Source organism: Mustela nigripes, chromosome 7 (assembly GCF_022355385.1).
Source record: "Mustela nigripes isolate SB6536 chromosome 7, MUSNIG.SB6536, whole genome shotgun sequence".
NCBI lineage: Eukaryota > Metazoa > Chordata > Mammalia > Carnivora > Mustelidae > Mustela > Mustela nigripes.
This window is the reverse complement of record NC_081563.1, coordinates 120,261,240-120,288,806: the sequence shown is the minus strand read 5'-3', so window position 1 is coordinate 120,288,806 and position 27,567 is coordinate 120,261,240. Positions and strand designations below refer to the sequence as shown.

General features: G+C 46.8%; 1 protein-coding gene across 1 annotated transcript; it reads right to left on the bottom strand.

The window, feature by feature from the left end:
- Window positions 1-26,937, bottom strand: ACTR5 (actin related protein 5). The gene is made up of 9 exons (XM_059406995.1): window positions 26,495-26,937; window positions 25,044-25,273; window positions 22,393-22,562; window positions 16,572-16,789; window positions 15,675-15,857; window positions 7,662-7,778; window positions 6,764-6,903; window positions 5,019-5,151; window positions 1-581 (listed from the first exon to the last, which is right to left on the bottom strand). The coding sequence occupies exons 1-9, from the start codon at window positions 26,891-26,893 to the stop codon at window positions 324-326; spliced, it is 1,848 nt and encodes a 615-aa protein (XP_059262978.1). The 5' UTR covers window positions 26,894-26,937; the 3' UTR covers window positions 1-323.
- Window positions 26,938-27,567: the final 630 nt, after the last annotated feature.

Here is a 27,567-nt window from a genome sequence, read left to right as displayed (position 1 = left end):
TAAATTTTGAAGGATTTTTTAAATGAAGAAATAAACTTTTTACATCCTGTACAGCCCTGTCCTCCATTCCGTCTTCATTTACTGCTGCGGGAAGCTGAGGCCACAGCTCATCCTTGGTTCAGCAAAGACCAGAAAGTCTCTTCACGGCAGGAGCCCCCAGGTGAATGCAGTTCAGGAGGGTAACTTCCAGGGTCCCTTACTATTCTCCCCAGGAGAAATCCATCTCGCGGCCCAGTGCTGCCAGCAGGCTCAGGGAATACCCAGCTAGTACAGCCACCATCCTCCACACTGGCCACTATGGCCCCAGATCCTGGGGGTGCCAGCTACGCCTGCTCGCCAGCACTGCCCCCACTGGCCGCGGAGCCTTTGCCGGGGGCCTGTGTGTCTGAGAAGCGTGAGGCCTGCTTGGGCAGGCGGATGGGGACATAGATGTTGGACGCACAGTGTTCCTTGAGGTACTCTCCCCCCTTCTCTTCATACTCTTTCCTGGTGATCCAGACTTCGTCATCGTCCAGGTGGTCCAAGGCCCAGTCCCGAGCGCCATACCAGGCGTCTAGCACGGGGTTGGAAGCAAGCCGAACCTGAAACATAAAGAGCACTCAGCAGAGGGCCGTCTCCCCACCCGGGGCTCCAGGAGTGATTGCTCAGCCGGCCCCGCCGCAGCCCCCTGCGTGGTATCCCCAGAAATACACCCACGGGAGGGCCCTGGTGAGTAACCGCACCCTCCAAGTCCCTCTGAGCTGGGATGCCGCAGACTCCACAGGGCAACACGCAGAATGCCGAGCACGCAGGACTCAACTTCACAGCACCAATGGCTGCCAGTCACTTTCCGAACACCAGACCTGCCACTACGGGGCCAACGCTGTGGACCACAAGCAGTCAGCTGGAGAGAGGAAGTGGAGCGGGCGCTCCTCCTAGAGGAAAGGCCTTCCCGCCCCGAAGCCCACTCTGTGAGTAGAGAGAAGCAGGGGCTGACACGAGGTGGGTCTGGCCACGGTGACCAATGAGCCTCAGGAGCAGGGAGCAGAGAGGAGGGCCTGGGGCGTTGTCCAGGATGCTGCCAGGGCTGTTTCCTTTGCTTATTGTCAGAGCAAGGCCATGGTCAGCAGCCCCGTGGGGGCCCCTCACCTCAGCTGACCTGACCGGAGTGGGGAACATCCTCTGTAGCTCAAACCACGCTTCCTGTTTCCCAGAGTCACCACCTGCCTTCTCAGGCCCCTCCCCCCTCCCCTCCCCAACCTCAGGAGCTCCAGGCTAGAGCAGGGGTTTCCTGAAGAAATGGGCAGGTGATGTAAAGTAGAATCAGCAAGCAGAGAGAGAGGCAGATAAAGCAGAGACACCTGCACGGACCTCGGGAGACCGACTGATGGGGCTGACGTGGAAGGGACTTGTAAGAAGGGAACTGTCAATAAATTGGGACAAGAGCCCTTAAGCTCTGGCTCTGGAGCCAGGGAGAATGAGGGTAAGGCAGTGGGATACTCAGACTAAGTATTCAGTGAACGGGAGCTAGCATCATTCACACTGAAAAGGCAGTAAGATGCACGGACTACAATGGGACACCACACACACAGGGAAGGAGGCTGGACATGAACCTCCTCGCACAGAGAAATAGTAATTTGAAAAAAAAAAAGAAGAAAGAAAAGAAAAGCACAGGTCACAAAACAAGCTATCAAAATCTTTTTTTTTTTTCTTGCTAAAATCAAACACAAGAGAAGAAAATGAACCAAATGTATATATTTAACTCACAGTGGCTGAACCACAGTGTTCTGATTTTTTTTCTATCCTCATTTTGGCTTGGTTAAATTGTCTGAGATTTCAGTAATGTTTTTAAATGTTTTGCTGGGATTTTTTGGACTTATATTGAGTTTATTCTTCATTTCACTTTTAAAACACTACTATAATTGAATATTAAAACGCTCTGCTGTTTAAATAAACCAACAGAAACTTAAGGAAAGTATGTACATGTACACATCTCAGGGTCTTAAATCGTTCACGTCTGAACTGCTGAACACATAACCTAAATGCTGAGTATCAGGTTAATTCTGGCCGGACATGCACTTATCACATCTGCAGCTGAAAAGGAGAGGCAACGGCCGAAGGGACGGAGGCTGAGGCTGTACCACGAGGCCAAACCAGCTAAAAGACAGCTGGGAAGAGGAATCTGGCAGCATTCCTACAGCTAATGGTCACAAAATAATTCACAGGATAGGCTTTTGTGATGGTCAAGAAACAGATCTTAAACATCCAATGATACGATGTGTCATCACAAGTCAAGCCCGCCAGCGTGCACCCGCGCACCCCTTCTGTACAGTCACCCACCCCTCCACTCTGCCCAGTCTCGCCCTCCTCCTGCCTCTCCCAACCACCACCTCTTTCTCAGTCTCCTTCATGGGCACACCCCGCCTCCCAAGGCCCTTAAATGCTGATGTTATGTAAGGCATAATCATGGACATCACCTATCCTTTTGGAGGTGCCCACTAACACCACCATTACACTAGAGGATTCGAGTCCCCCCATCTGCCTTTCTCTGGAGCGCTCAGCGGCAGCCTATAAGGCAGCTTTCCAGACATCCCACTGGAAACCCAACTCAACCCGCCCCACAAAGTGGAACTCATTCGGCACCCTCGGCTCTTCCTCTCCCAATTCCTAGTCCAGGGAATGTTGTATTTGTCCCACCAACTGCCCAACCTAGGACCTGGGAATTGTTTTGGGTCCCACACTTTTCTCCCCAATCCAGCCTATTACTCAGTTCTCACAACTTCACTCTCTTAAGCTTTGGCACACGAACTCCCTCCTGCCCTCTCCCAATGTCTTCGGCTTACTTTCTGCATAGTCACCCAGTGACACTGAGCCAAGACCTAGGGCACGACAATTCACACGACAGTCCATCCTTCGCTAATGGAGGTGGGTCTAGTAAGGAATACAGGTAAGGAGAGGGAAGGCTTCTGGCAGATGTGACATCTAAGCCAGCCAAGGGAAACATGTGTATCAAGCTGGAAAGGGTATTCCAGACAAAAAGAACTAGCAGGTGCAAATGCCCTGAGGTGAGAAAACATGGCATATTGGGGAACAAAGTATAGGGTGGAAGGGGAAGTGATGAGAGGTAATGCTGGAGTAATTCAAGGTCAGATCACAGGAGATACTGCACACTGGTAGAGTGAGGACTCAATCCTAAAGCCTGGGAGCTTCCTAACTGGCCTCCTGCTTCCGGTATTTCTCCTGATACGCCATTTTCCATGACAGTCAAACAGCTTCCTAATATTCAAACTGAATGAAATGATTCCCATGATTAGACTCCTTCACGGTCCTGGGGGGCCTAAAAGAACAGCTGTGCAAGAAAGAGTTAACCCACAGGACTGACGGCTTTTAAGGCTGTCCTTGGCTGGCACCTGCCAACCTGGACCTCCGGCAGGCCTCTACCACCGACTGGCAAAAGCAGCTCACTGCTCCTGACGTCTGCATAAATCATGCAGCTTATGCTGAACACCTGCTTCCTTCCGGGAGTCTGGAATTTGGGTCTGTGCCGGGCAGGGGGTGCCTACATGATCAGCTCCCAATAGAAACCCTCAACACTGAGTCTCTAATGAGCTTCCCTGGTTAGTGACATTTCACATGTACTGTCACAGCCCACTGCTGGGAGAATTAAATTTGTCCTGTGTGACTCTGCTGGGTGAGGACTCTGGGTGCTTGTACCTGCTTTCCCCTGGACGTCACACCATGCAATTTTAATCTGTACTCAATTTGCTTTGCTTCCTTTCAAACTGTAGCCATGAGTAAGATTACAAGTGAGTACGATATGTGATTATATTGTATATACATGAGTCCTGTGAAATCATGGAACCCGGGGTGGTCCCAGGGACCCTCCCCCCCATACAACAGCTAATGTGTAAGTGTTCATTCTATGCAGGCCCTATGCTGAGCACTTGACCTACACCAGCACAGTGAGCCAGCACAGTACTGAATACCCCTCTGTACCACTGACAAAACGAAGGCTTGGCAAAATCCTGTAACGGTGGTGGTGGAGTAAGGACCAGAGCCCAGAGACCATGCCGTGGGTGTGAAATACATCATGCAGCACAGGGACCAAGGTCAGCCTCTCAGCAGGATATGTGGGGCCTGCTTATCTCTCCACCACAACCCCCTCCACTCCTCTGTAGCAACCCTATGCTCCAGCCACACTCAACAGCAGCTCACTCCCTCAGCAGGCTTCTGGCCCCTGGGCCTTTGCTCAAGCTAATCCCTCTCTGCAATGCTCCCTCCATCCTACCCCATCCCACCCCACAATGTCTGGATGGCACACACCTCCTTGTTCTAGGAAGACTCAATTCCATGGAGACCTTCCTAAACTCCGAGATGGACAGGTGCCCCTGCCTGGACGCCCATCACATTCTGGGCTATCATGGCCTATTTAATCGGCTGCTGCCCCTTAGGTAGCAAGTTCCTTACAGCTAGAGGCTGGGTCTAGGACATCTCGGCATCTGCGAGGTGCCTGGTTCTCGATGGGGGCTGAGATCACATTTCTTAGAGACCGGGGATTCAGTAGGCACACTATGAGGCACCCATAACATACAGAAGAAAAAAATGTTTTGAAAGACAATGACATGGGAAAACACTCATGGCGGGTTAAGAAATGCAGGTTACAAGGCAGGTTACACTCACATACAGAGAATCTGTGCAAGAGAAACTTCGCCCTTAGAATGAGGGGTGGATGAAGAGAATGACAGTATACTCTCAGCGTGTACTCCTTGTAGTCCCTGAATTTTAGTAGATTTGTGTCTTTTATCAGTTAAAAAAAACCAAACAGAGAAATACATAAAACATGATTCCTATTCTGCTTTAAAAATTCAACATGTATCAAAGACCAGAAGAAAAGCCCCAGAAATGTTTACAGTGGCTATTTCTGGATGTTGGAACAGAAAGTAATTGCCCTCCTCTATGCTGTATTTATGACTTCTATAGTCAGAAAACAAATACTTAATGCTCTTTACACAACAGCTGGTTACGTGAACAAGCAGTACCTTAAAAGCAGACTGGAAGGGCCTCATCTCCAATAGCTCCTTCTCGATTCTACCTTTCATCCCAGGGTACATCATGTTTCCACCAGTGAGGAAAACGTTCTGAACAAGCAGGTCCTGAATGTCCTTTGAGTACCTAGGACAGAAAAGATTCCTTTTGGCATAGTCCTACAAACATAGGATCAGAGGAGAATGCCGATGTAGACACCTAAGGTTTTTTGGGCGCCTGGGTGGCTCAGTTGGTTAAGCGACTGCCTTCAGCTCAGGTCATGATCCTGGAGTCCTGCACCAGGCTCCCAGCTCCACGGGGAGTCTGCTTCTCCTTCTGACCTTCTCCTCACTCATGCTCTCTCTCACTGTCTCTCTCTCAAATAAATAAATAAAATATGAAATAAAAAGAAACCAACCAACCTAAGGTTTTGGCACAAAAGAGAAAACATCTGCACAGAGTGTCTTTAAAAAAACATTTCCAGGGGTACCTGGGTGGCTTAATCAGCCAAGCATCCAACTCTTGATTCCAACTCAGGTCATGACCTCAGGGTCATGAGACCGAGCCCCATGTTGGGCTCCATACTAGGCATGGAGCCTGCTTGAGATTCTTTCTTCCTCTCTCTTCCTCTAAAATAAATAAACTAATCTTAAAAAAAAAAAAAAAAACCAACCTTCCATTTTTCACTTATAACTTCATAGGATTCATTTCCTTAGCAGGATTAGAAGTCTTGTATCTCTTAGCACACTTTGGGAAAAAAAAAAAAAAAAAAAAACTGACTTTATGGAGAACTGATTTCCAAACATTTTGATGAGGTCCAGCACCACAATCGAGAAACAGAACATTTCCATCACCCCAAAAAGTCCTGCCTCCCTTTTGCCGGCCCACTTTTCCAGCTGTGTGCTTTTCTTTTCCTTTTTTTTCTTAAATAACAGCTTTATCTTATACATGTTTGAGCACTTTCCCATTAAAACAAAGCTTAAAGCCACTCAAACACTGGCCGCAATAGCTTTTCTTCCATGCTAGGTGCCAGTTTTCATCCTGTTTCAACCGAGAGCAGCCAGAGCACTACAAATTATGCTCCCCACTTGTCCAGCTTGAATTACGAAAACTCCCACCACAGGAAAAGGCCTGTATAAATGGGATGGGGGAGGAGCAGTTTATGGAAGTGCAAACTCTTAAATAAAATGTCTGCAAGGAGAAAAGAAACTTTTATAAGCTCTGCACACTTTTAGGATATTTAAATATCACCAGACTTCAATAATGTCAAGGTTTATACGAAAGCCACCATGCATATCTTGTTGTGCTGCTTAAACATCAAAGCATTTCTTAAAGAACCTCAAATCAACTGAGCATTTACATTTTTAGAAAAAAATTACAGTGCGCCTAGGTGGCTCAGTCAGTTAAACGTCTGCCTTTGGCTCAGGTCATGATCCTGGAGTCCTCGGACCAAGTCCCGCATCGGGCTCCTTGCTCACTAGGGAGTCTGCTTCTCCCTCTACCCTCCCCCGCCCCCAGCCTGGGTGCACATGCGTGTGCTCTCTCTCTCTCAAATAAATAAAATCTTTTAAAAAAGAAAAGAAAATTACAGAGCCTCCGTGATGTGCCAGGGTTGGGGAGAGCTAAAGATAGCAGCAAGTCAATGAAAAGGAGGGTGTGGGGCAGATTTTCAAATAACCGACCATCTCATCTACCATTCATTGCAAAATCTGAGGAAACGGTTCTGGAAAATCCAAAGGAACAGAAGGCTCAGCCTCACCTGTCCAGGATGTACTGAAGGGTCTCCGCTATCCCAGCCTGCTCCTCCCCTATGAGGGACGGCTGGAAGATAATTTCTGGAGCTCGAATTCTTTCTGTCCCGACAAACAGCTGATGGTAGGCTGCCAAGTTAAACACGGGCTTTAAAAACCCAAGGTTTAGAAGATATTTTTAGGCCACAGTGACAAACATTCCAGTTGCCAGTTCCCTCAAACTGTATTTCTTGTGCCAACAGAGATTCTGTCCTTCATTCCTTCTAGAATAACCTCTCCCCAACTCTCCTGATAGGAGAATCCCATTTCCTGCCTTTCTCCCACCTCTGTATTACAGATACCTTCAACTTTGCATCAGGAAATGGTCCCCGTGTTGCAGGGTAAGACAGCTGGGGAAGAGCAGCAGCGGGAAGGCCCAGCGCGGCCAGACCAAGCCTCCCGCCAGCACCCAGCTCAGCAGCCTGGGCCCCGCACAGCTGGGAAAGCACTCTCCCAAGTGAGCCCCAGACTCAGCACAGTCTGTCTGGCTGCCATTTGCAGTGACAGAAACACAGGCCCAAAGGAGGATTAAGCACAATTACCATGTTTAAATTTAAATGAAACCAGTAAAGCTAGGTTTCAGGTCTAAAGTCCTCAATTACTTGCCTAAATATGTCTACCAAGGCGGACTGTTCCCCACAGGTTCACAATTTTAGTTCTGGAACCCCACTCCATCAATAGAAAAAGCCCTGACTTCAGATGTTTTAGTATTAGTACCCTAGCCCCCCACCTTTCTAGAAAATACAGCTGGAATTTTTTTTTTTTTTTTTGCAAAAGTATTCCTGAAGAAGCAGACTAGGCCAGAGACTGGTCATCTATGCCAACAGTTTCAAAGCAGAAGCTTGGTGTGGGCTCCAGGGGCCTGACCTGGACAGTGGTCACTGGCTTCTCCACTTCTGGGGTTTCCTCTGAAAACAAGGGTTCAAAATCATTGATGCTTTCCACATCTTCCAAAGACGGTTCAAGTTGCTCCAGGTCAGGGGTCTAAGAACAGAAGAAGCAGAACAAAACAGCACCTGTAACTTCAGGAGGCCTTCACTCTAACAGCTTACAGTCATGAATAAGAACTGGTGCTTCAATCCATGTCCTAGAAGTTTATATAAAAACTATAAAAAATTTTCTGAACTATTAAAAAGAAGAAAAAGACATGTGAACACAAGGATTAAAAGCCTAAAAAGCCCGACAAGGGCTTTTTGCTCCGGTCCCCCTTGGCACGTAAACCTCAACTCCCACCTTCTCCCTGGAGCCCTCTGGTGGGCCCAGGGCGGGGGGCAGGGGGCAACAGCCACCTGCTGCCTGTGTTAGGTGTAAGACCACACATGCCAACTCTGGGGGAGACAGAGCAAGAGCTGGAATCCTACAGAGTGGCCCAGCCACCAGCAAAATCAAATAAATCTCTTAACGTTTAATCGATTCAAGTGCCAACACTGATGGGCTTTAATAAGTAGTCCCTTATCGGCCAGTCCACCGTGGGGGAGACATGACTGAGAGCTGCTGAGGTGGCAGAGGGCTTTGGGACTGTGGTGCTTTCCTCTTCAGCCGCAGCCAACTTGGGTGGAGCCTACACATGCTGACATCACTTCCAGTAGAGGGCTTAGGGTATACTGTAATTTTGACCTGGATGAAAGAATTTGGGCAGGGGGTGGTGTGGTTCTAGGTGATACCGCTAGCCATCTATCGTTCTGCCATGTGAAAGGCAGAGTTCTACCTTCTGGACTCAAGGGGGAGAAGTTACAGGAAGAAATTCTATGCAAGAACGCTCTAGCAGTGACAGCTGTCGCAGAAAGGACTGTCTTAGGAGACAGTGTCTTGGGAGGACCCAAGCTGACTCAGGACTATCCACCTGGCATGCCCGAGGGGAGGTCCCTGCGTAGAGTATGTATCCTCTGAGTCTGGCCTTATCCTTGGAGTCTGTGACATATATAAATTACCCATATAATTCAGAGCACTTAAATACAATTCTCTAGAACATAATATATTGCCAATGTAAATTAGCACTCAACCTCCCTTTTTTAAAAGTTTTTTTTTGTTTTTATTTTTAGAGAAAGAGAGTGCACATGAGTGGGGAGAGGCAGAGGGAGAGGAAGACAGAAAGAATCCCGGGCAAGCTCCACATTCATTGTGGAGCCCAACAGGGTTCAATCTCAGGATCCTGAGATCAACCGACTGAGCTACCCAGATGGCCTTCAAACTCATTCTTAAACTCGGCAATGCCCTTCAACACTCCTCCAGCACACACACCACAACAGTCATACGCATATATGGCTTATAGAATGGGGGAAATTGGGGGTGCCTGGGTGGCTTAGTAGTTAAGCATCTGCCTTTGGCTCAGGTCATGATCCCGGGGTCCTGGGACTGGGCCCCACATCAGCCTCCCTGCTCAGTGGGGAAGCCGGCTTCTCCCTCTCCCACTCCCCCTGCTTGTGTTCCCTCTCTCGCTCTCTCTCCCTGTCATATAAATAAATATAAAATTCTTAAAAAAAAAAAAGAATGGGGGACAATGTATCCTAAATTCTGTTCAATAAAGAGGATTCTACTGTATTTAAGGAGAGAGTAAACCCTGGAAATGACGAGGAACACTCCTTCATCTGAGACTAGAGAGCAGGAAGAGAGGGGCTGTTTGGGGCACAGGTAATTTAAGGACAAAAGGAGGTGGGTTGGGAGGCAAGAATCCATGGACCCTGCTCTCAAAGAAAGAGGCGAGAGCCATCTGAATACCGAATCTAATTCAGGAGCAGGCAACACACTACTTCACGATCCTCCCTGCACAGATGACTTCTGTACTTCATGAGAGGAAATGGGCTCATCAGGGGATTGAGACTTGCCCAAGATCATGTCACACTAGTAAGTGGTAGAAACTCAGAACAAGACAGATGGCCTAGCTCTGAAGTCTTTGCACTGTCTCAAGCCGAATTCTATACATCTCTGAGTCTGAGTGCAGCAAGACAACTGGGCTCTGCGGGGATGGAAGAGCTACCCGAGGTCAGGGTGAACAAGAAGAGAACAGAAGATGTGCAAGAGGCAACAAGGCCAACTGAGAGAAATGACAGGCTTCTCTGCCCTGGCAGGGGCCGCAGAGCACTTGGGAAGGAGTGCCTCCCAGGAGGTCTGTGGTCTCTAATCTGGAAGATTCTCATCTCCCAGAAAGAAGCCCCACCCTTCGAAGAGCATGTGCCTGTTCTGGCTTGGCACTGAACTCCAGGGTTCCAAGAGAGGATCAGAAACAGATTATAAAAACTCGGTCTCATTTGGTGGCTTGTCCTCTAGGACAACAAGCAACCAGGAGCGGTGCGGTGTTACAGAAAGAGGCGAGGCTTTAGGGTCACATCAGTCCAGTGCTGAATGGCAACCAGAGGGTCACAGTGGCACAGTGTGAGCCCACTTCCTCCTCTGTGAGTAGGGCGCACCCCTAGGGCAGTGGTGGGGTGAGAACCGAACTTTTCTTCTAACCAGGCATTCATCTTGGTCCCTTAAGTAATTTTTATAATATCAGGCTGGTAGCATAAGAATGTCACCTGTGTATTTAAAATAACTATAGGCAAAACTTGTGGGTCCTTCCCCCAAATAGTAACGAGTAAAGGTAAGCCTTGGGCTCTACGGGGTTCTCGCCTACCTTCTGCTCTACTCCCCAAACCCTCATCTTACTCATCCTCATCCCAACCTCCAGTGCTCTGACCTCTCTGACCTCCCTTGTGCACATAACCTTCCTCTACCCACCCAGAAGCCCAATCACAACTGCCACCCTCCACCTCTACTCTACCCACTCTGCGGCTCCAACAGCCACTCTCAAATCCTAAAGGGCACCACCCAATGCTCTTTCTACTTCTGCTCTGGGGTAGACTGTATTTTTCAAAAACAGTCACAATGATATCTTCCATCCAACGTGCTCTTTCTCAAGGGGACTTTGGCACTCCCCCTGAAAGAGGTAGGGTTTAATTCCTCCCTTGAATCTTAGCAGAGACCTGTGAAACTCCAGCCGATAGAGTACCCGTACATGCAGTGCCATGAGACTTCCAACATGAGGTCATACAAGGCCACACAGCTCCCTTCACCTTGACCTCTTGAAACATTGGCTCTCTGGCTCCTCTCCCTTGGGAGCCCTCTCCTGGAAACCAGTTGCCATGCTGAGAAGCCCATGGCACATGGACAGGCCACATGTGGGTGCTCAGGTCCACCATCTCACTAGGCCTGGCCTTTGAGTCATCCCAGCCCAGGAGCCAGCAAAGTGAAAAGCCCTCCAGGGCTCCCAGTCCTCAGATGTCCAAGTCTTGCCAGCTGAGGCCCCGGGCAGCACAGAGCAGAGATCCCTGCCACGCTCTGTCTGAATTCCTGACCCGTCAAATTCATGAGCACCAATAGAAAGACCATTGTTTTATGCTAAGTTTGGGGTTCTTTTCCACATGGCAATGGGTAAGTGAACTAGGCTTCTCATGGGCATGAGCAAGAGTGGAGAAAGTCCCAGCTGCCGCTGGCGGGCCTGTGGTCCTCTTCTGCTCCCCTGTGAATGCCCTAGAGCAGGTGACCGCAACCCCTCCCAGCACTTCTCAGCCCCCTTCTGGTCACCACTGACAGTTCTCAGCAGCTCGTCTCAGGTGCTTCTATCTCTCCTGCATCCCACCTCTTTACCTATCCTCCTGTCCTTCCATGTTCCTGTGCCATCGCCCATCCGAGGCTAAGCCTGCCACCCCTGCTCTTAGAACACTCCATCAACCCTGCTGCTTTCTCATCTCTCCTCTCCCTTGGCCCCTGGACCCCTAAGCACCAGCCTCCCCAATCATCTTTCTTTTCTCACTCCCCATGTGATTGTAGCTCCTTCCATAGCTGGGTCCTGGTAAATTCCACCTGAAGTCCCACAGAGACTTTGAAGATAAGGTGCTCAAACCAAAGGCACTCCTCCAGCCTCGGCCTTTCAGGAGCACCTCCGTGGGACCTCAGCGGGACCACAGTGAACCTGTAATTGGGTCACTTGGGTCTGATCCTCAGCACTACCTCTAGCTGTGCAACCCAGGGCAAATTTTTTCACTCTCCTAAACCTCAGTTTCCTTATCTGCCCAATGGAAACATCATACTTACAGAACTGTGAAAACTCATCGAGGTGACGCTTGCAGAAATGCTCAGCTCAGGGTCTGGCACATGTCACACGTTCTATTAACAGCCACTGCCACTCCTGTCACCACTGCCCTTAAGTGGCACCCAAATCCTTGGCTGCCCCCTCTGAAGCGTCTCCTCCACCCCATCCCCCTGGCTCCTCTCCCACCCCCTCCATCAGCTCTCCCCCAGATTGCTGCCACACATCTCTACCCCGCCTTGCCACGCCCAGCCTCACCCCTCCCTAAACCCATCATCCTAACTGCCACCAGCTCTTTTCCTAATTTCACGTCTCCTTGGACTCTTTCCTTGCCAGAGAGCCTTTGAAGGTGCTGTCTGTAGGCCAATAGCCAGGCGGACTGACAAAGACCTCCGTAGGCTGGCCCTGCCTCCCTGCCCTGTCCCACCCCCCGTACCGCACACCCAACATACGGCAATCCCTGCACGCGTGCTGCTTTGCATCTAAACATCTCCATCCATAATGTCCGTCCCTGCTTGCTTGCTATCTACTGAAATCATATCACCCTTCAGGGCCCAACTCACATATCCCAATCCTTTCTCAAAACTTCACCTAAATTCCCACACACATCTACCATCCCACCAGACAAGCTTCATTAGCAGCTATGTAGAATTCAATAGCCTTATTTTGTTAAGTACCAAGGAGCGCAGGAAATGTACCTTAATGGCATGCTAGTCCCTAGCATACCACGCCTACCACTGAGTGCTGAGCCCTGGGACACACCCTCCAATTTCCCTGGAACACAGGACTGTAAAATGCTTGAGTTTCAACAGGCTTCTTCAGCTACAGCAAAACCAGCATCACGCACCTTCACCTAGCTGTACTCAGAAGCATGCCCCCTTAAACATAACTTCTAAACGCCACTAAAAATGACAAAAAGAGGGGCGCCTGGGTGGCTCAGTGGGTTAAAGCCTCTGCCTTCGGCTCAGGTCATGATCTCAGGGTTCTGGGATCGAGCCCTGCGTTGGGCTCTCTGCTCAGCAGGGAGCCTGCTTACTCCTCTCTCTCTGCCTGCCTCTCCGCCTACTTGTGATCTCTATCTGTCAAATGAATAAAATCTTAAAAAAAAAAAAAAAAAGACAGAAAGATATTTTACTTATCCTAATTCGTAGGATTCAGAGAAATGAAGCTAAGACCTTCAAAGCCGACAATGGGCTATAGCGATCCTATAGAGAAGAGAGTCCTCTACCAGCTGGCTTCTCTCCCTCTACGGTTTGCCAGAGTCTCCACATGCACTGTGTGGCGTTCAGGAAAACAAACGGGCATTCTTTTGGAACTGAACAGAATGTTAGTTTGCCAAAGCACATCAGAGAAGATGCAGCATGGTTCCCTGGAACAATCTTGACTGAGTGGCCTAAGAACAAGCAGAGGCCAGGGCGCCTGTGGGGCTCAGGCGGTTAAGCATCTGCCTCCGGCTCAGGTCATGATCCCAGGGTCTTGGGATCGAGCTCCATATTGGGCTCCCTGCCTAGTGGGGAGTCTGCTTCTCCTACTTCTCCCTCTACCACTCCCTTGCTCGTTCTGCCAAATAAATAAATAAAACCTTAAAACAACAACAACAACAACAACAAAAAAGAACAAGCAGAGGCCAGCTCTGATCTTGGCTAATCAGGCAAGAGAACTTTCTACGTTAGGCTCATTGTGTTCTCCAACAAGCGATGGTGCTCTAAAACTGTGCCCCCACCCCACCCCCGCCGGCCACTGCTATGCTTACAGTGACGGAAGGCCAACATCCTCTAGTCCATTCCTTAGGAATGCTGACAAAGCCTATTCCTTTACAACATCCTCACCACAATACTTACAGAATAGCAAGGACTGGAACGGCCTAGTCTGTGGGGGGAAAAATGGATTTTTGAAAACACTGTAAGATAAAAATTTTGCCGGATTAATCCAATTTAGCCATTACCACTTGGACGGCATTTCAATATGAACTTTGATCCACATAAATCAATTCTCTCCATTCTAAATGAACTACACTGCTGGAAAACACTATAAATACTTTTGGAAAGGCAGAACTAGCCGGCTAGTGTTGTGGTCACATTTATCCCACGAAAATTACTATAACCCTGATCAATAACAATCACCCTCAGTCAATGCTGACTGACCCTCAACGCTTTGGGGACAGATCAACTCATCCAATTCACTGTATATAGAAAAAATACTGAAAGTCCAACATTTCCAAACCTCCCCAAGCCCAGAGAGAATACATTCCTAGAGCACAGAATGAAGCAGGGATTTAATAATTACCTGCTATATGTATGAAGGAGTAGCTAAATCACAGCCTGTAACAAATGCAGAAAAGCGAACAAAGGGAAAACTAGCTCCTCAGCTGCTCGGAAATCACATTTTACAGTCCTTTGGGCTTTTCTTTTTAAATCTGAAATCCCTCGCCTGCCCGTGGCTTAGCGGCACATATCTGGCATAAAGATGCTAATGTCCGCCCAGTGTGTTAAGCACAACGAGAACTGAACACGGATGAATAGACAATAAAGGAAACATGGGTCTGGATCCCAGAAAACAGCTGAGAGCTGAAGCACAAGCGGGAAACTGGGAGAGGCGAGCGAGGCCAGGCACACGAGCTCTGTGACGCTGACCTGGGGTGGCACACAAGAGTAAGAAAGCAGTCAAGGTCCCTCGCCCCCACGTCAGCCGTCCAGGAAGCCTGACTCGGGTCTGCTCTGACATGTATGCCCTGCCGGCTGCTGGCCTCCGGGAGTCTCAGCAGTGGGAGAGCTGGAGATGGACGATGACAGTGCCAAGGGTGTGAGTGAGGCTCCAGCTGCGAGCCCGGGGCAAGAACACACCTCCTGCTGAGCCTAGGGCTCTTCTGAAGTCAGCGGCAAGCAGCCGCGCCACGCCCAGCACCAAACTGGGTTTTTCCATGGGACTGCCTCTTTCTAAAAGTACAGGTTTTAGAATTTAAAGAAAGTCAATTGAAAAACAACAAGCCACCTAGCCAAACTGGTTAATCCCAGCCCAGAAGTGTCACAAGACAATGAACAAGTCCTTCATCTCAGAACTCCAGAGCGGACAGATTCAGGAACCACGCACACGCTTGTTAACACTTTCTTTCAGTTCTAAAGCCAGGTGACCCAACTCGTGAGTATGGGTATGCAGAGCCCAGTGTGAAGGAGTGCATCGTCTGGGGCCCTAACACGGCCCTGCCACCTGCCTTTACTCCACATCCGCACTTATTAACAGGCCACTGGCAGGGAAGTGAGAAGGAAAGACAGAGAACACCAAACAGCTTATCCAACAGTTACTTTTAGTCCTAAAAGGCTGATCTTAAATCAACGCACAGATATTATATTAAGCTCGTCTCCTAGTTGCTGTAAAAAAATCCATCAACTATCACAAAGCATGATCCTTGTCCTTAGGGGACATCAAGATGGAAAAGAAGTAAGCGAAACATCAACCACAATATATTTAAGAAAATATCAGGAAAAAGTAGAAGGGAGTGTGTGACTGACCCCAAATAACCATCGAAGTCTCGAGAATGTTCAGATTCAAGATGGCAGCACATCGCAGGTGTGGGACTGTTCTTTCTACTTTACATCCCCATCCCAAGGGGGGCCAGAGGTCTACAGGATAAAAGCCCTCGGGTCAGGATGAAGTCGGTGCCATCTCCTCCCTGTCCACGTGCGCATGGACGGCACTCACTGCGCTGCCTTCCCAAGTGTGGTCACGTCTCTGATGTCAGCCTTCTCCAGGCACCCCTCCCACCCTCAGGCTAAATGACCCTGTGGGACCCTCCTCCCAAAGCCCCTTGGCACCTCTGGCTTGCTGTCCACCACATCCACCTCGAGGGTGACTTCTGACTGGAGGATCTTCTGCTTCGCCTGCTCCACCGCCGAGCTAAGCTTCTGGATGTAGGACTGCAGCTCTTCTGGGGAGTCCATGTTCAGTTCCACCAGAGCTTTGTGAAACTGATCCATCTGGCCGTCCTCTAGAAGTTCCTGAAACCCGAGCAGTCGCAATTCATCTTCAAAGACGACAGGGCAATCATCAACGGTAAGGAAAGAGAAGTGGCTTGGAAGCCACACGGAAACACTACAGCAGGAGGCGGCTCCCAGAACTCCCCTAGCCTTCCCCTCCACAAAATCTCACCTCCCACCCCAAATTCACATGCTGCCCTCCTCCCCAGCTGTCTCTAGGCTGCACTATAGCAGCCTCAGCACCACCTGAGTAGGCAAAACTAATCTACGGTGACAGGTGTCAGTCATTACCTTTTGAGGGGAGACATGGGAAAGTTACTGGCTAAGAGGGGACACATGGGAGGTTTCTGGTATGCTGGGAGTGCTCTGGATGGCAGACACACGGGGTGTTCCATGTTGTGAAAATCCCCTGAGCTACACACTTGAGATCGGTGTACTTTATAGCATGTGTGCTACACTTCAATTAAAAAGTTATAAAACAAAGGAGATGATAAGGCCAAAGTAAATCAGTGAAGCCAAAGGCCACAACTCTCTCAGAGACACCTGCTGCTCAGTGCACGGTCTGGGTCCCCTGTGCGGAGGAGCTCCACACTGAGCACCCTCAGCTCCTTCTGGACCCCAAGGGGGAATCAGAGAGTCACCGCATTTCCTGGTGGAGGAAGAAGATCTAGGAAGACACCTTTCTGGGACTGCCTCATGCAAGGACTGGAGCCCCCTGCCGGGACACGCACGTACCTGCACGTAAAGCAGTCTGTCCAGCCGCTCCTGGTCCAGCTGCAGCTTCTCCTCCCGCCGGCGGGCGTTGAGCTCCTGCAAACGCCGCAGCTGCTGCTGCCGCCTTTCCTGCTTCTCCTCCGAGCTCAGAGTGCTGCCGAGGAGCTTGTTGGAAAACGGGAGCTGCATCTTGTGGACGTTGTTTTCATAATAATCAGGGCACCGCCATTTCTGCAGTTCTTCAAAGAAATAATTTTGGAAGTTACGGAATGGAAACACTATTAGCACAGAAATTAGAAAGTCAATACCAGGGTTCCAGACGCAGGTAAGGTGGAGAAAGCCCGAGCCACCCAATCTCTGACTGGGACGTAAAGTTCGCCCAACAGCCACGATAGCAGAAGGAAACTCAGAACATCAGGAAAGATATTAGCAATAGAAAAGATGAAAATCGCGTTCAATGTGATCGACTAACCTCCTCTTCAGTTCCTTAAAATATGTTTGACAATTCAAAGTGAAAAACCATTAAAATGGCTGTTGGGTTTCCAACATTTGTACATGTGATACATAAGACAACCCAGCATAAAGGAGAAAGGAGCCTCTGGGGTGCTAACACTGCCACATGCCACTCGAAGTAATAAACAAGAGATTCTAAAAACAGTGAGAAGGGCCCCTGGGTGGCTCAGTGGGTTAAGCTTCTGTCTTCAGCTCAGGTCATGATCTCAGGGTCCTGGGATCAAGCCCCACATTGGGCTCTCTGCTCAGCAAGGAGCCTGCTTCCCCCCTCTCTCTGCCTAGCTCTCTGCCTACTTGTGATCTCGTTCTCCATTAGATAAATAAATAAATAATATTTTAAAATAAATAAATAAATAAATAAAAATAAAGTCAGTACGAAAAGTCTACTGATTATAATCTCAGGGCAGCAGTGCCTGGGTGGCTCAGTGGGTTAAGTCTCTGCCTTCAGCTCAGGTCATGATCCCAGGGTCCTGGGATGGAGCCCCTCATCAGGCTCTCTGCTCAGCAGGGAGCCTGCTTCTTCCTCTCTCTCTTCCTGCCTCTCTGCCTACTTCTGCGTACTTGTGATTTCCTCTGTCAAATAAAATAATAATAATAATAATGATAAACATCTCAGGGCAACCACTAAAAAATTACACAGAGAGATACAGTAAAAACACAATAGGTAAATTAAAATACCAATACCAAAACAAAATTTTTAAATATTCAAATAACCCCAAAAGAACTAAATCCAACATATGAATAATTAATTTTAAATGGCCTTACCAGACTAGTTAAAAGATAAAATCTGATACGATGGGTTAAAAAAAAAAAACCCAACTATTAAGAAACTCATTCTGAATATAATGATATAAGTAGATTAAAAAGATGGAAAGGCCATTCCATGCAAGCACTCAGCAAAATAAAGATGAAGTGGCTGTATTAATATCCAAGTAGACATCAAAGCCAAGAAAAGTACAAAGGATAAAAAGGGATACTGTATAATGATACTATATAATGATACTGTATAATGATAAAAGGTCAACTCATCAAGATAACCTAAGAATTCTAAATATTAAATTACCTAACAAAAGTGTTTTAGACACTTAAAAGCAAAAACTGACAGATATGAAAGAAGAAATAAAAAATTTACAATTACTCCTTGAGATTTCAAAACTCTTAACTGAGAGCTATAGCATGGAAAAGGAACAGGGACATAGAAGAACTGACCATCACCATCAACCAGTGAACCTAAACATCACAGAATATTCCACTCAACAGCAGAGTCCATGTTCTTTTCAAGGATAAATGGAACATTTGCCAAAGGAGACCACGCCACAGTCATAAAATAAACCTTCACAAGTTCCACTGATACGACATAATGAAATTAAAATAGAAATAAGTCACAGAAATACAACACAAGTATCTCCAAATACTTGGCTAAAAAACAACACCTTTCTAAGGGCAGCTGGGTGGCTCAGTCGGTTGGGCATCTGCCTTTGGCTTAGGTCGTGATTCATGATCCCTAGGTACTGGGATCAAGTCCTACATGGGACCGCCTGCTCAGCTGGGAGTCTGTTTCTCCCTCTCCTTCTGCATCCCCCGTTTGTCTGAACTTGCTGTCTCTCTCAAATAAATGCATGGAATCTTTAAAAAATAAAACACCTTACTTATTTTGCCTTTTAGCTTTCCACATCAACTATTTATTAAAATATCAAGTTGGATTTAACCCTTAAAACTTGAAGGTGATTTTTTTTAAATTAAATTTTTTATTTTAATTCCAGTATAGTTAACATAATAGCATTAGTTTCAGGTGTACAATATAGTGATTCGACAGTTCTATACAACATCCAGTGCTCATGCAAGCGTGCTCCTTAATCCCCATCACCTATTTCACCCATGCCTCCACCTTCCTGCCCTCTGGTAACTATCCATTTGTTCTTGATAATTAAGAGTCTGTTTCTTGGTTTGCCTCCTTTTTTTTTTCCCTTTGTTCATTTAGTTTTGTTTCTTAAATTCTACATATGAATGAAATAACATGATTTATCTTTCTCTTATTTCACTTAGCATAATACTCTAGCTCAATGCATGTCATTGCAGATGACATGATTTCATTCATTTTTATGGCTGATAATATTCTATTGTGTGTGTATCTATGTGTGTGTGTACACACACACACACACACACACACACATCGTCTTTATCCATTCATCTATCAGTGGACACTTGGGCTGCTTCTATAATTTGGCTATTGTAAATAAGGCTGCTAAAAACATAGGGAACACATATCCCTTTGAATTAGTGTTTTTGTGTTCTTGAGATAAATACCTAGTAGTGTGATTCCTGAATCACTGGTGGTTCTATTCACTTTCTGAGGAACCTCCATGCTGTTTTGCAGGGTGGCTGTACCAGTATGCATTCCTTTTAAATGCATCTGCCTTCGGCTTAGGTCGTGATTCCTTTTTCTCCATATCCTAGCCAACACTTGTTTCCTGTGTTTTTTATTTTAGCCATTCTGAGAGACATGAGATGGTATCTCCTTGTGGTTTGTTTTTTTTAATATTTTATTGATTTATTTAACAAAGAGAGACAGATCACATATAAGCAAAGAGGGGGGGAAGCAGGCTCCCCACTGAGCAGAGCCCAATGTGGGGCTTGATCGCAAGACCCTGAGATCATGACCTGAGCTGAAGGCAGAGGTTCAACCCACTGAGCCACCCAGGTGCCCCTCCTTGTGGTTCTGATCTGCATTTCCTTGATGGTGATGGTGAAAAGATGGTGATGCATCTTTTCACGTGTCTCTTGACCATCTGTATGTCTTCTTTGGAGAAATGCTTCCTCATGCCTTCTGCCCATTTTTAATCAGATTATTTGTTTTTTGGGTGTTGATTTGTGTAAGTTCTTTATATATTTTGGATACTAACCCTTCATTGAATGTGTCATTTACAAATACTTTCTCCCATTCCACAGGTTGTCATCTAGTTTTGTTGACTGTTTCCTTCACTGTGCAGATTTTTATTTTGATGTAGCCCCAATAAAACAACACATTTCTAAATAATCAATGGTTCATAAAAAGAAATCTTGAGGGAAATTAGAAAAGAAGTGAATTCAATAAAAATGAAAACATATCAAAATCTATCGAATGTAGAAAAAGCAATGCTGAAGGAGAAATTTGCAGCATTAAATGTTTATATTACAAGGAAGAATGATCTCATGATAATCTGAACTTCTATCTTAAGAATCTAGAAGAGAGCAAACTAAACCTAAAGCAAGTAGAAGGAAATAATAAAAAGACATCAATGAGATTACCTAAATAGTCCTATTGAGATTACCTAAATAGTCCTATATCTATTAAACTGAATCCATAGTTAAGTCTTCAGAAAAAGAAATCCTCAGGCTCAAATAGTTCCACTAGAGAATTCTATCAAACATTTACAGGAAAAAAAAATCAATTACCTACACAATCTTCTTCAGAAAATAGAAAAAGTGGCGGCGTGGGGGAAATGCCTGGGTGGCACAGTCAGTTAAGCATCTAACTCTTGGTTTTGACTCATATCATGATCTCAGGGTCGTGTCAGGCTCGAGAGCTTGAGCATGAAGCCTCCTTAAGATTCTCTCTCCTGCTGCCTTTTCCCCACCAAAATCAATTAAAAAATTTTTAAAAAGAAGAAGAGGGAACACTTTTCAGCTAATTTAACAAGACCAGCATCACCATGATACCAAGATCAGACAAAGATCAGATAAGAAAACTATAGACATAAAACCCCATAAAATATTACCAACTCAAATAAAGCAATATATAAAAAGAACAATATATCTGAGCAACTGGGGTCTATCACCCACCCAATCAAGGCTAGTTCAACACCCAAAATCAACCATTATAATCTTCTCTATGAATAGTCCAAAGCAGAAACACCATAGGATCCTATCAATTGGTGTAGAAAATGCATTTCACAAAATTCTAAATCCATTCATGATAAAAATACTTAGTAAAACTAGGAACAGAAGGGAATTTCCACAGCTTGATAAAGGACATCTGCAAAAAAACTTCTCATTAACATCATATACTTAATAGTGAAAGACTATGTCCTCCACCGCCTCAAAAACAGGCTCTGGGCACAAGACAAGGATGCCCACTATCACCACTCTATTCAACACTGTACTGCAAGTCCCAGCCAGTAAAATAAGGCAAGAAAAAAGGAGAAAAAAAAAAAAAAAGCAAACAGATTGGGAAGGCAGAAATAAAACTGTCCCAATTCACAGATGATACATCTATAAAAAATTCCCAAGGAGGGGCGCCTGGGTGGCTCAGCGGGTTAAAGCCTCTGCCTTCGGCTCAGGTCATGATCCCAGAGTTCTGGGATTGAGCCCCGCATCGGGCTCTCTGCTCAGCGGGGAGCCTGCTTCCTGCTCTCTCTCTCTCTCTCTCTCTCTGCCTGCCTCTCCGCCTACTTGTGATTTCTGTCAAATAAATAAATAAAACCTTAAAAAAAAAATTCCCAAGGAATCTACAAAAAACTAAAATAAATTTAGCAAGGGCAAAGGATATAAGGTCACAACATAAAAATTAACTGCATTTCTATACATGAACAATGAGCGAGTGGAAACTGAAATGAAACAAGCAAAGAAAGGCGGAGGCATAAATTGAACAGAACATGTACAGGATTAATATGTCAAAAACTACAAAATGCTGAAGAAAGAAATCAATAAAGACCTAAGTAAATGGAAAGACCTACTACATTCATGGATTAGAAGATTCCATATAGTACAAAATGTCACTTCTCCCCAGTCTAGATTTAATATTAGATCCTGACTTATATTGTTTTTGGATTTTTAATTAAAATGTTGCTTCATATCCAATCTAATCCACAGGTTTAATATACTTTCAATCAAAATCCCGATAGAACATTTCTGTAGATATGAACAAGCTAATCCTAACATCTATATGGAAAGGCAAAGGAAGTAAAATAGCCAAAGCCCAGGGCACCTGGGTGGCTCAGTGGGTTAAAGCCTCTGCCTTCAGCTCAGGTCATGATCTCACCCTGCATCAGGCTCTCTGCTCAGGGGGGAGCCTGCTTCCTCCTCTCTCTCTGCCTGCCTCTCTGCCTGCTTGTGATCTCTGTCTGTCAAATAAATAAATAAAATCTTAAAAAAAAAATTTTTTTTTTTTTAAATAGCCAAAGCCCTTTTGAAAAAGAACCCACATACATAGTTATCAGTTTACTGAATAGTTTAAGCAAATCCGAAAAGAGGGGATACTATAAGGCAGAAGAGTCACCATGGGAACAATTTAAGCAACACTCTCCATGTACAGTATCTACAAGCCACAGGCAAATGCCCTCTTCGTTACCTTCCACATAATCTTCAGCAACGTAGCTGTGCTCGTGCAGGATCTCCTCCATGCGGCTCAGAGTGATGGCTGCCAGGTGCCCAGGATACTTCAGCTGCAGGAGGCGCTGGAGGTAGCCAGCTGCTTGGCTTCCTCCCAGATTGATGCGTTTGCAGTTTTTAGCATCTAACCTACAATCAAGGAATGGAAAACAGCACTGACATTGTGGCAACGTGGAAGAAAGAACAGGAAACATTTTGTGGGGAGTTCGGGGGAAGGATAACAATCCAGATGAACAAAGAAGAAAAAGACCCACTGAGGGAATAGAAAACTCTACAGATGAAGGGACAATAAAAGGGTCCTCTTAGACAATGCAGGAAATCCTAGTCCACACACAGACACACTGGCACCTAACTTTCGGAAAGAGTCTCAGAAGGAAACAAGGTTCAATGGGAAGATTGTGTACTCCGAATTCAGACTCTTATGTCACCTGTCAGGCGTTTCTCCTGTGGTCCTTGTAGAATTAGCTGGGGGAAATGTTAAACATGCCAAATTCTCAGGACTCATTTCCTTTGGGGTAGTCCTGGGAATACACATTTTAACGAGCTTCCCAGGTAAACGTAGCACAGGCTGGAGTTGGAGAACCCCTCCCCTAGATAGTCCGCCTCTACTGATGTATCCACATTAAGTAAGCAAGCACACACTGGTTTACTGTGATCTCCTAAAAGGACCAGGTTCCTTTCACATGATGTGAAGGGGAAGAGAACCAGAATGATGACATTCTTCTCAGTGTGAGAAATTGAGAGGAGCGGAGCACGAGGATCTTGCTGCACGGACATGCTGCTGTGATACCACAGCTTACCAGCAGATGCCAGTACAGAACAGGCTAGGCTCCACTGTGCTCATTTCTTAGCTTTCAGGTAAAATACTTTTCTCTCGATATGCTATAAAACTAACAATGTTATTTTTAATTTCCACATATTCTGTTTACATAAAATATAAAATTCCATATACCAGGAGTATTCAGTAATGTATAAAAGAAGTATTATCAGGCGCCTGGCTGGCTCAGTGGGTTAAGCCACTGCCTTCGGCTCAGGTCATGGTCTCGGGGTCCCAGGATGGAGTCCCACATTGGGCTCTCTGCTCAGCGGGAAGCCTGCTTCCCCCCCCCCCCCCCCCCCCCTCCGCCCCCTTGTGATCTCTCTCAGTGTCAAATAAATAAATAAAATCTTAAAAAAAAAAAAAGTATTATCTTCATAAATTTCTGTAGAAACTTTAAGAGAAATGACCACCTTCAGTCTCAATGAATTCAACAATTATTTTAACTTAAACATTCAGACTCTTTCATGCCTCACAAAATGCCATCACCAACATTATCTCATTTCATGCTCAGGGTAGCCCCGAAAAATCAGTTCTTCCCCCATTTTACATGTTAAGAAGCTAAGTGAAGAGGGCAAATAACCTCATCCTCAATAGGGTTGCAAACCCAGGCACTGGATTCCAAAACCAAGGCTCCACTCCCTACTTACATGCCCTCTTTATGCAATAAGAAATTATCTCAGGAGAGTACAATACTGGCCAAGTCTCTTCTCAGATAATAAAAGTCCAACTATTAAATGAAAACATGTTTAGAGGCACCTGGATGGCTCAGTCAGTTAAGCGTCTGCCCTCAGCCGGGGTCACAATCCCAGGATCCTGGGACTGAACTCTGCATCAGACTCCCTGCTCAGTGGGGAGCCTGATTCTCTCTCTCCCCTTCCCCCTGCTCTCTCTTTGTCAAATAAATAAAATCTAAAAAAAAAAAAAAAGGTTTAAAAATGACAGAAATTGGTGCACCTGGGTGTCCCAGTGGGTTGAACCTCTCTGCTTTTGGCTCAGGTCATGATCCCAGGGTCCTGGAATCTCTGCTCAGCAGGGAGCCTGCTTCCTCCTCTCTCTCTGCCTGCCTCTCTGCCTACTTGTGATCTCTGTCAAATAAATAAATAAAACCTTAAAAAAAAAAAATGACAGAAACTACTCTAACCTTTTATCCATCTTGGAAATACTTAATAAGTACCTCTATTATGTGCCAGGCACTGTATCTGAAAAAAAAGGTCTAAACAATCATGATTAAAGTGCTTTAAACAAAAAAATAACCTCTTAATAAAAAAGTGACTCCAGAACACAAAGATTATTTAAATTATTCAAATAATTTTTTTTTAAAGAGTTATTTATTTGAGAGAGTGAGCATGAGTGAGTGGGAGATGCAGAGGAAGAAGAGACTCCTTGTTGAGCAGGGAGCCCGGTGCAGGGCTCGATCCCAGGACCCTGAGATCATGACCTGAGCCGACGGCAGACGCTTAACCAACTGAGCCACTCAGGTGCCCCTAAATTATTCAAATAATTTATTCAAAACATTTTATGGAGCACCCACTCTATGTTAGCTATTTTGGCCATAATCCAAAATAGGAAAAATTCTAGAATTATGGATTTGGACCTCAAAGACCATCTACTGCAACTCCCTCCAGGAGGTCACAAAGGATGGAAGGTGAATTGACTCAACTGAACCAAGTCCAGAGGCCAGTTCACAGTTCAATACCTGTTCTTTCCATTTCAGCTTTCAAGCAGGCACCCAATAAATGTTTCCTGAATGCTTCTCAAAACAGCACTCAAATGCTGTCAGTGTTACTTACCTCCCTTCTAAGATGGGCAAAATATGTGTACACTGGTATCCAGAGGAAATGATGAGTCCACTGGACATCAAGTTCTTTGGCTTATTGTGGTAGAAGCTGAAGAGGCTGTCGATTCCATACGCAACCTTAGGAATCCCATAGCACTCAAAAAGAAGCTCAGACATCATTTGTCGAGAATACAGTGGGTTGCACACAGCTTCTGTCAAAACTATGGGATGATCAACACAGCCCTACTTTGAAAGAAAAGGGAGAACAAAGTAACAAAAGAATACTCTTTTTAAAGCATAAAAGAAACCAAAGTCCTACTGTAAAGACTGAATTTACTTTTGGTCTCCAATCAAAAACCTGACCAGAAACAACTATAAAACACTCATCTCATCTTTACTGGAAGCTGTTTTAGGAAATATGAAAGTAGGGTCAATTTAAGGTTATTAAGTCAAGCCCCATCCAAACTGTCAGCAAATCATGTTGGCTCCATCTTCACTTTACCTCCAGAATCTATTTGCTTCTACCAGATCCCCCTCCCCGGTCTCCTTCACCTAAGTCACTACCACCTCTCACTTGGGTTATTACAACAGCCACCTTACTGGTCTTCTGGTTCTACCCTATAACCCATGCCAGTCCAATATTCATAGCAGCTATAGTGATCCTTTTGGAACAGAAGTCATGTCCTTCCTTTGCTAATCGTTCCTCTTTCACAAAATTAAAAGCCAAATGGGATTTGCTCCATCACCTCTCTGACTTCCTCCTCCAATTACTACTCTCCCCTCATTCGGGCTTCTCTTAGGATTAAGGCACACTCCTGCCTCAGGGCCTTTTCACTGGCTGTTCCCTCTGGAATACTATTTACTCACATTCACATGGCTTACTCCCTCAAACACCTCTTTCAATCCTTGCTGGAACCTCTCCCTGAGTCCTGCTCTACCCTGACCATCTGAAAAAATGCAATCCTCTCCTCTTCTACCATGCCTAAGAATCTACTACTAAATTCTACTGCTTATTAGTCTGCCTTTTCATACTAGAATGTCTTTCCTTTCTAGATCTACAGCACAGGAAATTTTGTTACACTCACGGATGTAGTCTAGAAAAGTGCCTGGCAAAAATACAAAAATAAAATAAAAAAAGAAAAAAAAAAAAAAAAAGAAAAGTGCCTGGCACAGAGAAGGTGCTCAATACAGTTTAGTTAATAAATGAATCTGACAACAAACGAGCACCCAAATGTACGCGGCAAGAGAGAAGGAGCATTGTTTATTGTTCACTGCTGTACTCCCAAGAGCCTAGCCCAGAGCTTACACACGTTGGGCGCTTAAGATTTATTCGACTGGCTGGCTGAATGACTAAATGACAATGAGAACTACCATAGTGACGACGTCCTCTCCCAAAGTGGAGTGCGGGGAGCTGCGACCTCACCCCTCCCCTCAAGCCCAACCCACATCCCCCCACCGCTTCACCTGTGAGGAGACACCCAGATGCTGGAAGCTGTAGTCCAGCAGCAGCTCCTGCAGCTCCAGGTTGACCGGTACGTTGCGGTCGAAGGGTGAGCGCAGCATCCAGCGCAGCGGCTCCAGGCTGCCCAGCGCGTTGCCCACCTGCGGGCCCGCCCCGCCCCGAGCCCCGCCCCGCCCGCGGGCGCACACGGAGCGGAACTGCAGGCGCGGCTCGGGGCCCGGGTCCGGTCCGGGGCATGCCCAGCCGGCGCGGGCCTGGAACGACCCGTTGTCCAGCACAAGTGGCACCGGCAGTGGGCCGAGAGCACCCGGGCCGGCCTCCAGCACAGGGTCTGGCGCGGCGCGGGCATCGCGGAACGGGAAGACGTTCGCCACCGGACCGGCCGCACCGGCCGCCGCCATTTTGGAGCGCGCACGCTGTGCCCGCCCCTCGCCGTAGCGCCCGCCCAGACGGCGCGAAGCCCCGCCCCTAGCCGCAGCGCCCGCCCAGAAGGCGCAAAGCCCCGCCCCCTCACCGTAGCTCCCGCAACGACGGCACGAGACCCGGCCCGGTGCGTGCAGAGAACCTCCCAAAGCCTCCTCCCCTCGCTACGCCTGGCGAGCCTTTTTGCGTGATCCCTCCCTCGCAACCCAGACCGTCTTTGAGATCGCTAAGCCCCGCCCGGTCTGGCCTCGAAGTCCCGCCTTCGTTTAACTTCGCCTCACCGTCCGATCTGGCCACGCCCCTTCGCTCTAGCCGGGACGCCGGCTCGTAAGCCCCGCCCCATATGCGTAACACCACCAGGCTCCGCCCCTTCCCGGCCTCCAGAACTGGGCTCTAAACTACGCCAGGCCCCCCTTTTCGCCTAGCCACACCCCGTTTTTCGGGTAACTCACCTTCAACCGCCCTTGGCTCCTCCTCCACAGGGTTTTGACGCTCTCAGCCGGGCTGTCTGAGGTATTGACAGTGTTCAATTTCTTGATCAGCGATATTGCTACGTGCTCTCACTTTGTGAAAAGTCATCGGACCGCCCACTTAGGCTTAGCGCGCTTTCTGTGGGTAGTGTTTTGCAATACAGTAAAGTGTCGTCATAGCT